Genomic DNA, 15,907 nt, shown 5'->3' with positions numbered 1-15,907 from the left:
ACGGGTTAATAGAAGACTCTGATATTTACAAAGATAAATTATAATTTATTTGAAGTGGTTATAGAAAACAATATGGGTCAAGGTAGCATGAAAGGATGGAAATTATAATACTTGTCTTTCTTACTTTCTTTATAAATCAAGATATTGTGTAGTTCTTATTGTGCATCCGCACAGGTAAGCTGAAAAATAAAAATTACATTACAAGTGTCCATTATGTAGTTACAATAGTGTACAATATTGGTATTTATAAAATTTGAAAGCAAGTTAATGAGGAAAAATTAATATTCATTAAAAATGAATCATTACTATGTATAAACTAATTTGAAGATGAAGCAAAAGGAAAATAGATATTATATACGAAAATGGAAATAAAAAAGTCATAATGTTAAGAGAAGGACATTGTTGATTTACAAAAATTTACATAACTCAAAATAACATTGTACTTAATTTATAAATATGGCCAAAATAAAACATAGTTAATGGTTGGATCGGGGAATTCAAAGACAATTTGTATGCCAGGTTCGAAAGATTGTGTTTGACAAAAAACTTTCCATCCGAATCCAATTTTAGTTATCTTTCTCCCGTCATTGTAAACAATGTGGCATTCCACAATGTCTTCCAAATTCAAATGATTGAACCATTTGCCTTTCATGAAATAATACAGACCGCTTGGAACATCCTGATGTTAACAATAAATTTTTGTGAGAAATGAAATAAATTAAAAATTTGGCAGATAAAGGTTAACTGAATGATTAAGTAAATTACTAAGTAACTTACCAAGCTACTACAAGTAATTTTGTATTGATTCAGAAGCACCGTGAAAGTCACCGAATTCGGCACTTAATGGTATAATGAGTGCCATTTGGGAACAATTTTGGATGGCTGTTGGTTTTGAATATGGCCAGCAAGAATACACTCTGACCAAAACAGATTAACGTCAGTTAATGATCTCTGGTCAGGTGATAGAAATCCCTCAGTGCTGTCCACCCTGAGACAATGGTTGGGCTGTCCAAATCTTAATTGTACACAACAGATGCATATTCCCATTTTTGTCAACCAAATGCAGTAATGTTCAGGCTAGTCCTTCCATCTCATGGCAAACGACCTACTAACTTCACTATAAGTTTACATTAGGTGTAACATTAGAATGAGAATAATTGGTTGGTTAGTTGTACAAAATAATTGAAAAAATGATATCTTAAATTAAAATGAAAATGATAATAATATCATAATAAATGGTTGACCTGCTCCTTAGCATGAACGGTGTTTAAAATCTCCTCTGATGTTCTTGTGATCTGTGACATGATCTTGGCCATTTCGTAGCACTTTGTCTGCTCTTCTTCGTTCATCAATTTTAACTCCATATAGAGTTAAAAAGTTCGCAGCATTAAATGTTCATACATAAATAACCATTTAAGCAAACTATTATACAATCCTATAACAAAATTGACACTAATCTTGTGTCACAATGAAAGTCATTTCCTACAATACCTGGCATAAAGATGTACATCACACATCTATTATGAATTGATAAAACTGCAACACTTATAAATTGCATATTATGAATTGATAAAACTACAACTCATAAATTGCATATTATATACATCCAGATTATGCATATTATGAATTGAAACAGAACAACCAACCAATACATAAGTGTAATGACATTGATAAAACTGCAACACTCATAAATGGCTTGAAAGCCAATTTCAAAAGGCAACAGAACAAAGCTGAAATATCAACTTCAAAAGTACTATTTCATAATAGACTACATGGTATACCAATGATACTAAAAGAAGTACAGAAACAAACCAATGTTGTAACATTACATGATCCATATGATTTTTTTTCAATGTATCATTCTGTGTTGACAGTAGCCAGAGCTATGAATATAGTGTTCATATAAATGTACAAAAGTAAGGACTACCTATATTGTAATTTTTTTGACAGTTTGCCCCAAAATTATCACTTATTAAGAAAGTTCATGAAATATGTTGATTCTTCAACAACTTAACATATAATGTAATAACAGTTAAGTTCATTCAATTCACAAAACATAACCTGTTGTTGGCCACTAGTAATGCAGTTTGATAAATTAAAACTAATGCCCAGGTCTATGTTTTCTATTCCACAGTTTTATGATTATTCAAAAAATATTATACTCTGTTAACAAAACAAAGGAAATGCAGAGAATTGAAAGGCTAATATGATGTTGACTCCATGAGAGACAATAGATAACCCTAAATGCAATGTATTGGTACAAAAAATTTACCAGGCACGGTGCTTTGACGCTTGGTAGGTGTCTGATTGAGAGTGGTAGGTAGCGGCATTGGTGTAGGAAGGCACTGTCATTGCGAGTCAGATGGACCAACTTCATCTTCCAAGCTAGGCTCCAACTTCATTTTTGGGAGAATATCGATGTTGTTTCCACTAGTCAGTGAAGAAGGAAAAGCAAGCTTTGGAAATGCGAAACATAAAATGAAACGCCACCTTTGCTTCTTGCACCCACCAATATACTTCCACACCATGCCATTTTGGATAATTCGAAAATTTTCCTTTGGTGAATCTAATACGTATTACGAATCCATAAAGTTGTTACGGATTTGTAATTTGTAGGGGTAAATAGCAACTATTTGTTTACTGCTACTATTTTGCGTGTGTATAAAAATAATTTGTGCAAATTTATTTAAAATTAATTTTTTGCCCAATGAATGAAATTAATATGACAATTTAAAATTAATTAGAAATCAATTTCATGGTAATGTATAATGTGGACAAAGAGATGATTAAGGCCTATTAGATCCGTTAGTAATTATTAACCGCTGCAAGAAGAAAATGTGAGTTTGTAGACATTATTATAACAGTCAAATTCATTTTTTGATTGTGAAATTAATCTATTTTTGACTATTTCAATAACTGGTTAATAGAAGACTTTGATATTTAAAAAGATTACAATTTATTTGATGTGGCTATCAAAAAAATATGGCTCAAGGTAGCATGAAAGGATGGAAATTATAGTTCTTGTCTTAGTTCTTTCTTTATAAATTATTCAATTTTTTAATTCTTGTTTCCTTTGAAATCAATTGATATCAACAGGAATGGTCATCATATACACAGTACAGGTATGTCTAAATGCTAATTCATTGTATTACATCAAAATGCAAATGATAAATGAGGTCAATTTTAGCTCTGGTGTATTAAGAAAGATGAAGGAATTGCTTATGATAACAATATATTTCAAATCATGATACCTTGCAGCTTAAACTCTTAGAAAGTGATGCTTATGATTCAAAAATAAAAGTTGCACCATTACATTGTGATATCATTTATTCACAAGAGAGTATTACATACAAAATCAAATTAATTTTGGCTTACATGACATCTGTGGCAAACACCAATGTTAAACATTGCATTCAGTATACATGCATTCAGCCTTGAACTGAAACCTGATGCTCCATACAAGAGTGGTGTTTTTATTCAATGAGTAAGAACAAATCATTACACTGTAAATACAATATAATACCTTATCCCAGAATTACAAACACATGTAATCTTAAACTGAGTCCAAATCAATAAACCATTCACCACAAACACATGTTACGATCTTAGGAGGAACATAGGTAATTAATGACTCATATTCAGACAACTGACAAACACAAAGAAATGTATTTTAAGTGCCTAGCTTGTAGATACTGTTAGCTGTGTTAAACAATTTCAAAGAGTGTTACAACAATTTGGCTTGTATCGAATTCAACAAGATGTTATTGTGATCAAACAAATTCAGCAAAAACTTGATGTGATGAAGGTGTTCCAACATACACTATAGTAAACAACCCTGCATGGAAAAGGTTCATGATGAATATCAATAGCTTTCAATGTCATCAATAGTTATTTAGCTAGTTTTAGATCATAGTACAGATTTTGAAGAACTTCCTTGAAAACCACATTGGTTGTTATGTTTAGTGGTTTTCCTTCTTTATCATGAATAAGAATTTTCAATCCACTTTTGCTTTGAACTCTTGAGAATTCCACATAAAGCTAGCCATGACTGAAAACTAGTTTAGGAAGATATAATCCTACACTTTGAAGAGATTGTCCTTGAGATTTATTGATTGTCATGGCATATGAAACTATAAATGGAAATTGTCTTTTAGTCATCTTGAAAGGTCATGGAGATTGAGATTGAGATTGCGATAAAGACATTCGTGGAATATACACCAAACTTCCTATGTTTTTTTCCCGAAATTATCCGTGCTTCAATAATGTGATTGGCCATTCTAGAGACAATTAGCCTTGTTCCGTTGCAAAGGCGTTCTGCTTAATCTAAATTTTGAATCAACATAATAGGTGTGCCTGTTTTTAGCCTTATCTTATGATTAGGTATTCCCGATGTCTTCAATGAATGTAGAAATTCTGGTGTAATAGCTTCATAAGATTCATTTGCTGCAACATCTCCCATGTCAATTGAATCACAACTGAAATATTCTTCCTCTTCACCTGGGATGATGTTTGATATCTAGTCATTTATTTGGTCTATGACCTCATTTGTTGTAGCTATAATAGCTTTGGATTTGAGAAATTCCTCATCCTTATACTTGTGCTTGATGTCTAGGTAAGTATGGGCGACAATTGCTTTAATATGATCAGTGAAGTTTGTAATCAACAATTCTAATGGAATTTCTATGTCATATAGCCCATCATCACCTTTTCCTAGTTTCCCATCACCAATATCTATCAGCCACTGAGAAAAGCACTTAATTTCTCATGCATTTGTGATTGTTAGGATGGAGCGCAAATGCATGTTTTTTGTCAGGTTTAAAACTGTGCAGTAGTCCCACAGATATGAAGCATTTATACTATGTTGGATCTACTTCCTCTTAGGATGACAGGAAGAATTTGCTTGAAATCACCTCTAAACAGAACAACTTTTCCACCAAATTGAACACTGTTGGAATTAGACATGCACATGATGTCATTCAATGTTTTATCTAATGCTTCAAAACAATACTTACGAGCCATAGGAGCCTCATCCCATATAATCAACTTAGTTGCCTTTAACAGTTCAACTTGTTTTGTACCTTAGTGGATATTACATGTGGAGTTATCTAATGTAGGCACATGAATAACAAAATTCGAATGTGCAGTTCTGCCATTAGGTAATAATAATGAAGCTATACCACTTAAGGCAACTGTCAAAATAATATCACCCCTTTCAAACGTAATGCAGAAGCTAATGTCTTCCACATAAAGGTTTTCCCAGTACCTCTATATCCATACAGGAAAAACATTCCACCAGCCTATCTATTGACAACATTGATGATTAAATTAAAGATATGTCTCTATTCATCTGTTTTTGTAATTAAAAAATGTAACTAAATTGACATGATTGAGCCATCATTGTTGCTATTCTAGTGATATTAGAATAAGAAAAACACCAGCTTTTCCTAACCTGTTAGAGAAGCAAAGAATGTTTAGAAATCATGTTGTAATTGAGCCTTGTCATAATTATGTTTAGCATATATATATATATATATACACACACACACACACACACTCTACCAAAATGTGGTCGGAACAAATTTTTTGGAAAAGGCATGGTTGGATAATCCTTTAACGATTTTGTTAGACAAGCGGCCTCAGATATCTTAAGAAGGGGGGGTTGAATTAAGATATTCCAAACTACTTCCCCAATTAAAAATCTATTTCACTTTCTATTCAAGTTATAAATTCCCTTAACAATGAACTTCTTAAATATTAATTCAAATAAAAACAATTTGAATACGAATATAAAGCAATAATAAACAAAGGAGTTTAAGGGAAGAGAAAGTGCAAACTCAGATTTATACTGGTTCGACCACACCCTTGTGCCTACGTCCAGTCCCCAAGCAACCCGCTTGAGAGTTCCACTATCTTGTAAATTCCTTTTACAAGTTCTAAACACACAAGGACAATCCTTCCTTTGTGTCTAGAATTTCTTTACAACAAGAGACCCTCGGTCTCTTAATCCCTTAGAGAATTAAAAGGAGAAGAAGAATGAATCTCTCTAGAAAGAGATAGATTTTATAGGTTGAGCACTCAAATAATTCCTTAATGAATTGCAATTGAATTGGCCAAGGAATTCTTAAGAAGATAAAATGATTTTGCTCTTTGAGAGGATAAACACTTTTGTTCTCAAAAACTCTGAGCAAATTCGTGTTATAAGTCACATATATATAGACCATTGGTGGTCATGAAAAAGCCCTTTGAGAAGTTGTGCCTCTTAGAAAGATTTTTCTGAAAATCTTGTCTAGTAATCGATTACAGCTTTTAAAATTTGAATTAAAACGTTTATTAACTGCTGGTAATCGATTACCAAAATTGTGTAATCGATTACACAGTCTAAAATTTAAATTCAAATTTTAGTAGCTGTTGTAAAACATATTTGGCCACTGGTAATCGATTACATCCTCTGGTAATCGATTACCAGAGAGTAAATCCTTTGAAAAAACACTTTTTAATTTAAATTACTTGGCCAAACCTTTTGCTAATTCAATTAGGAATTCCCTTCCTAATATACTAGTGATCATCTTGATGTTGTGACTTGTAATCTTGAAGTATTGTCTTGAATTTAATCTTGAAAAGCCCATTTGCATCAATTGCATCATATCATCATGATCATCATCAAAACACCAAAAACAATTGCATCTACATAAAGTTGAGTGAATAAGATCTTAAATGGCACAAGAATGATGAAACTCTTGGTTCTACTCTTTATGTTTAAATTTTATCTTTACTTCTTTTTATTTTCTTATTTTTTCTTAATATGCACTTATTCCCCATTGCTCCTCTATTCCTTTGGGATTTAGCCACTTATTCCATATTTTTCCATACCTTGTCCTTGGCCCCATTACAACCTTAAAAGACCTTTTGATCCTCATGTGCTTGTGTTTATGGGTTGATTGCCAATTTTAGAATCTTGCCAAGTTTATGTGGTGTTTGTTTTCATGGGTGCTTTGAGGGTAAATAGTAGCCTAGACACTTGAGAGATAGAGTGTATATCTTGTGAGGCTTTATCATTTTTCATTCTTGAGATGATTAACTATTTTGCCATGATTGGGTTGCTTGGATGATTTTCATGAATGTCTTGATCTCCTTATGTTAGATGTTACCCATTCCTTTCATTCCTTGATGTTCATTGAGAAATATGTGAATGTTTTTGTTTGTCTCTCTTTGATATCCTTGGATTTTGTTCTTTGTTTCATTTTGCCCAGGAGTGCAAAAGGCTAAGTATGGGGGGTTTTGATGTGCCATCATTTTCTTCTATTTTCTAAACCCTTTTTGCACCATTTTAATTACTGATTGGTCTTAATTGTCAATTAATCAGGCAGTTTTATTATTTGGGCTCATTTAGCTAATTTGATGTTTTTAATCTAATTTCAGGAATTAATGAAACATTGGGCTTAATCCAGATTTTGGTTATGGACTTGAAGAGGGCAAATAAAGCAGCGCTTACCTTAGTTAATTTCTAATTAGGAAATTTCGCAATTTTATTTTATGTTGTTCAATGTTTATTTCGTTTTGGGCCAGAGTATTGTAATAGGGCCCAGTGACTTTGAGTGACTCTTTTTAAATAGCAGCCTTGGGATTCGTGCAAGGCTATTCTGTTATGTTATTCATTATTTAGAGCTTTTGTTTTAGGGTTTTACGTTTTCTGCTTTGATGCTACTGTTCACGTAATGCAATTTTACATTTTCTGCTTCTAATTACAATTTCGTTCTTGTTTCTTCTTCTACTTTCAATTTCGTTTCTGTCCCAAATTCGTTTCTGTTCATTTACATTTCTGTTTGTTGACGTTTCTGCTTCATGTTTCATTTACGTTTTCTGTTTGAATCTATGGAAGGCTAAATATTTTGGTGTTGTTTCCTTTTGAAAACGAAGCCCAGCTCTCTTTGAGGTTTCGTTTATAATGTGGTTTCCTGGTAGTTTTCCCTTCACCAGTTAACCCAAATTTGTGAACATTAATCAGTGCACGCTTCGTGTTCGATTAATTGCCTCTGAGCCTAACTTATGTTCATGCTTAATGGACGAAGGGCTAACTGGTGTATGTGGTGCCTAATCACGTATTGACAACCCTAAGTTGATTTTCGCTTAGTAAATTGAAATAGGGTTGGATTAAGTGGTTAACTGTTAGGGACAAATTCTTCATGACCCAGGATAAGAGAATGGCTTCTGAATCAGAGGAAACAACCCATTTTTAATATTAGTAGTTTCATATTCCAGTTTACTTATTCGGCTCTTTAATCACAAAACAAACAACCCCCCCCAATCGTTACTGTTACTGCGCAAGTATATTATGAACATTTGGTTTGTCATTGCTCGTTGGGAAACGACCTAGGATCACTTCCTAGTTACTGCATTTTCATGTTTATTTGATTCGGGTACGGCCTCGATTACTCTTATAATCACTAATTATATATACCTTTTTACACTTATGTAAATATCACCCTCATCTAACAACTGAGATAGAACAAAGAAGATGCATGTTAAACAACACCAAAAAGATATGCTATTGGAGTATGATGTTTTGGCCAGGGTACCAAGACAAGATAAAAGGAGCTAAATGCCAATAGTAGGAAAATGGATGAATGAAATAGTTTCAGTGTTAGGACATAATAACATAATTTCATACAAGGATTCAAACTGCTTTTTATGAGGGACTGCAGTTGCAAATTCTGTTCATCTTTCCGCTACCCTTTTATATATTCTCAATGTCCCATTGGTACTAAGACACATATAAAACTTAGCTTCTAAATTCATTTTAAAGGAAGGTAGTGCTAGTGACCCAAAAATCATTTGCTATCTATTGTTACCACACAACAACAATTATATCTAAAGCACTTAAAAAAAAAAAACAAAAAGAGGAAGAAGAAGCAAGCCGGTGCGAGGTAAGGCAATGTGTGGATAAAAAAAACTAAAACTCAGCCATACGAGGTGAGCCCAATTCACACTACTACAAAGCGCGCTTTTTAAATCGGTCGAAAATGGCATTCTACATTGGTGGTCAACTGATGTAGAATATGACGTCGTTGTTAGTGTTATGTTTCAACATTGTTCCAAAATCCACCGTTGTAGAAATACAACGTTTTCTACATCAGTCCTAACCCCACCACCATCTTTGAAAGTATTTATTGAAGACGTTGACGGATTCATCAACGACTTAGAAAGTGTGTTATCTACGTCGTTGCAAAATTTACGCCCGTTGTTGAAGGTCGCATTTTTACATCGGTGCTATCCAGGCCACTGATGTAGAAATTACATCTTCTAAGTCGGTCGTTCCTTCGTAAATGATGTAGAATATGTTTGTTTCCACATCGGTGCTGACGTCAGGAACGATGTAGAAATATGTAGTTTCTACATCGTTCTTGACTTGATGTCTACACAGTTCTACTTTTGGCCATCAACAAAATGTATGAAATACAAGAAAATTAAAAAAATAATAAAACTTTGGAAGAAACTGGATGTCTACACAGTTCTACTTTTGGCCATCAATGTATCATCCAAGAGGAAAATCAAACTCTAAACCAAAATAATGCAACAAATTATCTACTTTGAAATACTTTAACTGTTTGACATCACACCCACCCTCAATTTTTACTTCACTGGGCATACCATTAATATTGCACCAATCGCATATAACACACATTACATCCAAGGATGAACAATTCATCCAGGTCAGAATTTAGTGATTAAAAAGATATTCATCAAAAAACAATGATCCTTACCATTAAGTTCATCCAAAGTAAGGCAATAACAGTTCATTAATAGGTAACTTGGTATTGTAAAAAATATTCATCCTCATTTACTATCATCCCTAGTAATTAATTACAAGTAGCAGCATGAATCACCCAAGTGAAGACACGCTGCTACATTTGTAATTTGTAAATGGAAAGAAATCATGGGACTACATATGCAAAATACCTCCTGTGGCACAAATATAAATGGGTGCACAAAACATACACATAACTAGTTTTTAATTGAAAAATCGAAATTTTCATAGAAGTGAGTTTTAATCCAAGTATGTAATATTATGCATCATAAATTTTAGCCTCTCTGTGATTTAAATTTTCATATTCAAGCCACTAGGGTCAGGCTACTGGGAGGCATGGGGTTCAAACCTCAATGCCAGTCTTGTATCCACAAGAAAAAAAAGAATCATATTCTACTCCAGACTAGACAAAAATTACCTGAATAATTTACTAACAAGGACAAGCATTAGTGTTTGGGGATTCTTAGCAAGTACCCTCAATTACTTTTGGTGATAGTTTGCTGGTAACAAGAGTGAATTGTTCTGCTAAATCCTTTGTGAACCAACATAATATTCAGCATAAATCCTTAAGAATGTTAGTTAAGAGTTGATGATAGCAAATTATGTTAATCATTGCCTAAAGGACTTGAAGATGTCTTACATGTGGGGACAAAAAGATGCATCAAACTCCTATAAATTTGCATGACTTGAATTTTCAGTGTACTTGCATCGAGTTTTAATAGACTAATATGAGAATTTGAGATTTTCTTTCTTTGTCAAGGTCTGATGCAGCAGCAAGTAAGTTAGAAGAAGCTAGTTTAAAAAATATAGCATGCATAACATCTGGCCTTCAAACTGTAAAACCAGGTTTAATAATTATTTCACTTGTGTTTAGAAGTTAACCTATCTTTTAGGATAACATTAAACTATTTTTACTCTGTAGGGACTTTTGATTCTGTGGGGTCTACAGAGTTGGAGAATGTCGGCAAAGCTGGCTTGGTGACAATCCAAGGAAAAATCTCAACTGTGTTGGGAACTATTCTTGTTTGTAAGTCTTTTTTTTCCAACATTTTTGTATTACTATTTTTTATGCTCGTATTGATTTTTTTTTAATGAAAATTTTCAGGTGCATATATATTCGTTACCTTTTTCCCTGACCAAGCAGAGAAGCTATTCCAATTGGCCTCTGCAGGCTAAGCCTAATAAATTCATTGTAGTCTTTCTTGATTTTGTTCTTCCTCACTCATTATGCATTTATGCATGTAGCATAATTAAGGAACGTGTGATTAGAATTGAGGGGGGAAAACATGAAATGTGAATAAAGTAATGTAAGAATTAGTAATGTGAGTATATGGCTATGATGCTCAAGAAACCAAATGGTTTATATCACTGGTAGTATACTCACTACTAATTTAAATTTTGTCTCTACTCTTTCAAACAATATTTAAAATGAAAATATATAAAATCACCTATATATGCACTTGGTGGACAAACAAAACAGGTTGGTTAGAACAGCTTATGGATTGTGAGTGGAAACTGCAATAGTAAATATGTACAGCCCCGACATCACCGCGATGTTTTTTTTTTTTATATCTCATGACATAACTTCCCTAGTTTTGTGCTTCTACATCACTAATAATGTAGTGGCACCACTGATAATGTAGTGCCTACCAAATTTTAGAAGACATTGTCCACAATTATTTAGCAATTGGTGAGTGTCTATGATAACTGTTTGGATACTAATCTATCAAAACACTGAATTTCGAAGGTGCTTTTAAACTAATTAGGAAAATAGGTACGCAACAAATAAGAAAAATAGACATGAAACACTTCCAAATAATGCTTACTACCATCACTAAAATTTAAAATTGTGATAGGTAATTGGGGAAAGTACAAAGAAGCATTTAAGGAATAAAAGTACAAATTAGGCATGTGCAGCACATAACAAATTACCTGTATACATAAATCAGTGGAAGACCAAAGTGTGTTCAGTTCAATAGCAACACATGAATCAGAAAACAACATTATCCCAGAATAAAGTAATACTTATTTGAAATACATGTTACATATACATATAAAAACTTAAAAAAGTTGAGTTAGTCATATATGCCTCCAAGACATTCAGTCTTAAAATGAATCAGCTTGAAAATGTCTAACACTCTACATACACAGTTAAACAAGTATTTCATGATTTCAAACACGTAATATCTTCTATATCTATATTTCTAAAGGAAGAAGTTCCAGCAAAGTAGCTAAAGGTCATTGGCAGATCAGAGACAATCACACATTTAGTATCTTTGTATAAAGTTGACACTATGAAATACTGTAAATTTAAGCCGTATATATGTTCAAACTTGTAGAACATATGCAACAAGTCAAACAAATCACAAGTCCAAAAAGTAACATGCGAAACTTGCTTGGTTTTGGTATGAACTAACAAACATCAGTATGAAAATGGGACATGCTTAATTCCCCTTATATTAACCAAGGTTTGAAGTATTCATTAAGTAGCAAGAAATAATCAACAGTAAGAAAGAATATTTTGTGCCAAGATGAAGTGAAATGTTGTGGATAATTAATAGTGAAAAGGAAAATGAATCCATGTGTTCCTATTATTGATCTTTTGTTTGAGGAGTTCCAAACATGATTAACAGTACTTGATGGCTTGATGCCTATTCTATTTTTCTGTTTTGCTGGACCAAGAATTGTTTTCTCAGAGAGCCTTGGATCTAAGGTTGGGTGGGAAGTTCATCTACTAGATCTGTGTGGAGTCTATGCGGAATTCCATGAAGTTCTGATTTTAAACTGTATCATTTTTTTTTTAAAAAAAATCCTTACTGTTTCCATTTAGAGCATAATATCATGGTTAATTGAACGCGTTTGTAATTTTATAGGTACCTAATTCATTGTACATCGAAATGCTTAAATATGTAAGTAATTTTACACTACATGCATAAGCCATTGATTTAATGTTATACAGATGCCAAGACTTAATATAGAGCAAATATAGAGCAAGCAATGGCATGACACATGAGAGAGAGAACATTTTGTCACATGATGATGCTATCAAAACTGGGCATAAAGACAAAAATGACTGCTAAGCTAGAGGACAGAGTATGACAAAGCATTATGAAATAATCGTAAATTCCAAGTGTGGGGATCTAAAGGATGCCTGGGAATTAATTGTTCGGATTCCACATAAATATGTTATGTGCAGGAATGCAATGATTTTTGGGTATGCTCAACACGGGGCTGGTGAAAAAGCTCTTTGTTTGTTTGATGAGATGAAAAATCAAGGCATGAAATCAGATTCAATTACTTTTATTGCAGCATTGTTAGCATGTAACCATGCAAAATCTTGGGGTCCAATATTCTAACACAATGGTTAGAGATTTTGGAATTGAAACTAAGCCAGAACACTACGCATGGATGGTTGACCTTCTTGGTCGAGCTGGAAAGTTATCTGAGGCTATAGATTTTATCAAAAGTATGACTTTTAAGCCCCATGTTGCCATTTATGGAACACTTTTGGGTGCTTGTAGGATTAATAAAAACTTACAGTTGGCTGAGTTTGCTGCCAAGTTTCTGCTTGAGCTTGATCCAACTATTGCAACTGGATATGTTCAATTGGCTAATGTTTATGCAGAGCACAAAACAAATGACCATCTAGCTAGTATCCAAAGATCAATGAAAGAAAATAATGTAGTGAAGATATTTGGATATAGTTGGAGAGAAATAAACAATGTGGTGCATGAGTTTAGATCAAGCAACACATTGCACCCCAAATTGGCTTTTCTATACATGTAAACTAAAAGACTTAGAGAAGAAAATGAAGCTGACTGGTTATGTTCCTGATCTTGAATTTGTGTTGCATGATGCGGGAGAGGAGCTGAAAGAACAACTTCTTTTATGGCATAATGAAAAGTTGGCAATTGCATTTGGACTTCCAAAGGTACCATTAGGGGTTCCAATCCCCACACTAGGAATAAAAGTTTTATAATTTGGAATGTTCACCCAAACAAATGTTTTAAGATACAAAAGCTCTGTTATCAATGACACCCAAACCAAGTTATATTATATAACCTTAATTTACTCACAAAGCCTTTTCAAAACACAACAAACCTACAATTACTTTCTTGTTCTGCTACATATTGAAGCTTTGATTCTCATGTTTAATTTGAAGAAAACAAATAAAGAAAAACTTAATTAGAGTTAGAAGGAATAAGCCTTTATATGCAAAAACTCAAGGAATGAGTAATTCAGATGAAGTTAGGCATAATGAGATTGTTGTGGCAACAAATTTTGTATCAACAAGAAAACTATTTTATAGACAATAATAATACATGCTTTATAAAAATATAAGAATACTAAATCTTGTAACAACAACAATATTACTGTAAATTCCAAGAGGGATAAATGTATTTTTAATTAATCTAAATTCTAAAAAGGAAAGAATTTTTCACTGGTGTAGAGGCTTTATAGCAAAGGAGAGCACCTTTAAAACAAAGATGTTTTTCTCTGTTCTCGCAGGAAATGTTACAAGGTTTTTAGATTATTTTTTTAAAATTCAAAGCTACATCCTTTTTAATTTATTAAAGAAATAAGGTAAACTACATCCCGTCTTTCATTCCTTTCACCTCTTTTTAAATCCAAATAAATTTCAGTCAACAATCATTTTTTTATACATGTGCCAATAGTTGTTAACCATTTAAGTGGATCAGTTAGCTAGTGACATTATGTTAGTTAGTTTTGTATTCTACTATATTCAATGAGTGGGAAGTTAGTGCAGGTCCTACTCTCATTTTCATGAATTGAAACAAGAATAGGAGTTACCCAACTCACAACTCAACCATCAAATGCTACCCACAAACCAATTCAAGGTTCTCTAGATAAAAAGTGCTTCAACCAGGATGAAAGAAATAATTAAAGCAGAAATAGTTCAAGGTTCTCTACATAAGGAAGTGCTTCAAGATTGAGTTATCCTTCCATCTTGTTTTAAAACAAGAAGGAAGGAAAAATATTTTTAGATGCTAATGTTCAAAATTGATTCAAAGAAGCTAAGTTATACTTGACAAGAGATGCTAATTAAGTTGAATTTCAAAATTGATTCAGAGAAGCACAAGTGCTCTCAACAACCTAAGTTATACTTGACAAGAGATGCTGTGAAATATCATAATGTTCGTGATTTCAATAAACCCTAATGTTCCAAAAAGGTCAAAAATTGCCATAGAACTACTAAAGACCATGAAGACCATGAAGGAAATGTTCGACATTTCAAGAAGCGTACCCTAATGGAGGGTTTTCCACATATATGTAACAATAAAAATAGGGAAATCAGAGACTGACCTAGCTACATGATCACAGTAAGTGACAACGGCCGAAGATGTTTGACGTCAAGGGCGAGGCGGCGTCAAAGGTAGCTACCAGGAACACCGTGAGCTCAGGGAGGGAAGGCTATGACGCGTGCGCGAAGATTAGAACTAAGTGAGCACACAAATTCCAGGGAGGGAAATCTTTCACGTGACTAAATGACGGGATAGTCAACGACGATGCTTCCCAAAAATGCGGTGGAAAAATGGGAAAGGACTGTTCAACGACGTGCTTTTGTAGCATCGTCGTTGATGAAGAAGCTAATATTACAAAAATCCCACCGTGCAAACAACTACGACGGGTTCGCACAACCAATGTAGAATGCGCGTCGTAAATTGGGCTTTTTCTAGTAGTGTCAGCCATGGTATTGAATACAAAAAGATGCAGAGAAGAAGACAGAGTCACAAAAAAAATGCAGCAAAATACCTGGGTATGATGGTGAGGTGTCACGGTGATGACCTGTCATGGTGGCGGGCTGTCACGGTGACTGCAAAGGGAGATAAAGTCACAAAGATGAAGCTTAGGCGAAGAAGAAGAAAGCACAAGTAAAATAGGGCTCGTGTTCTAATATTTTTAAATGTACCTTCAACATCGATTTTCAATACAAAAAAAACTGATGTTAACAAAACAATGTAAACGTTAACATCAGTTTTATTGAAAAAATCGATATTAACTTATCATACGTTAACATCGGTTATGCATAAAACTGATGTTAACAAATTTACGTTAACATCAATTTTCTGCATAACCAAT

General features: G+C 33.3%; 1 protein-coding gene across 1 annotated transcript; it reads left to right on the top strand.

Annotated features, from left to right (window-relative positions):
• The first annotated feature begins 9,693 nt into the window (after nt 1-9,693).
• On the top strand, nt 9,694-11,083 carry LOC100775996 (rhodanese-like domain-containing protein 9, chloroplastic). Its single transcript, XM_006591541.4, has 4 exons — nt 9,694-9,710; nt 10,566-10,651; nt 10,728-10,832; nt 10,911-11,083. The coding sequence occupies exons 1-4, from the start codon at nt 9,694-9,696 to the stop codon at nt 10,979-10,981; spliced, it is 279 nt and encodes a 92-aa protein (XP_006591604.1). The 3' UTR covers nt 10,982-11,083.
• Nucleotides 11,084-15,907: the final 4,824 nt, after the last annotated feature.

Source organism: Glycine max, chromosome 11, assembly GCF_000004515.6.
Source record: "Glycine max cultivar Williams 82 chromosome 11, Glycine_max_v4.0, whole genome shotgun sequence".
Lineage (NCBI taxonomy): Eukaryota > Viridiplantae > Streptophyta > Magnoliopsida > Fabales > Fabaceae > Glycine > Glycine max.
Note: the sequence above shows the minus strand (reverse complement) of the source record. Positions and strands in the feature narration are given on the sequence as shown.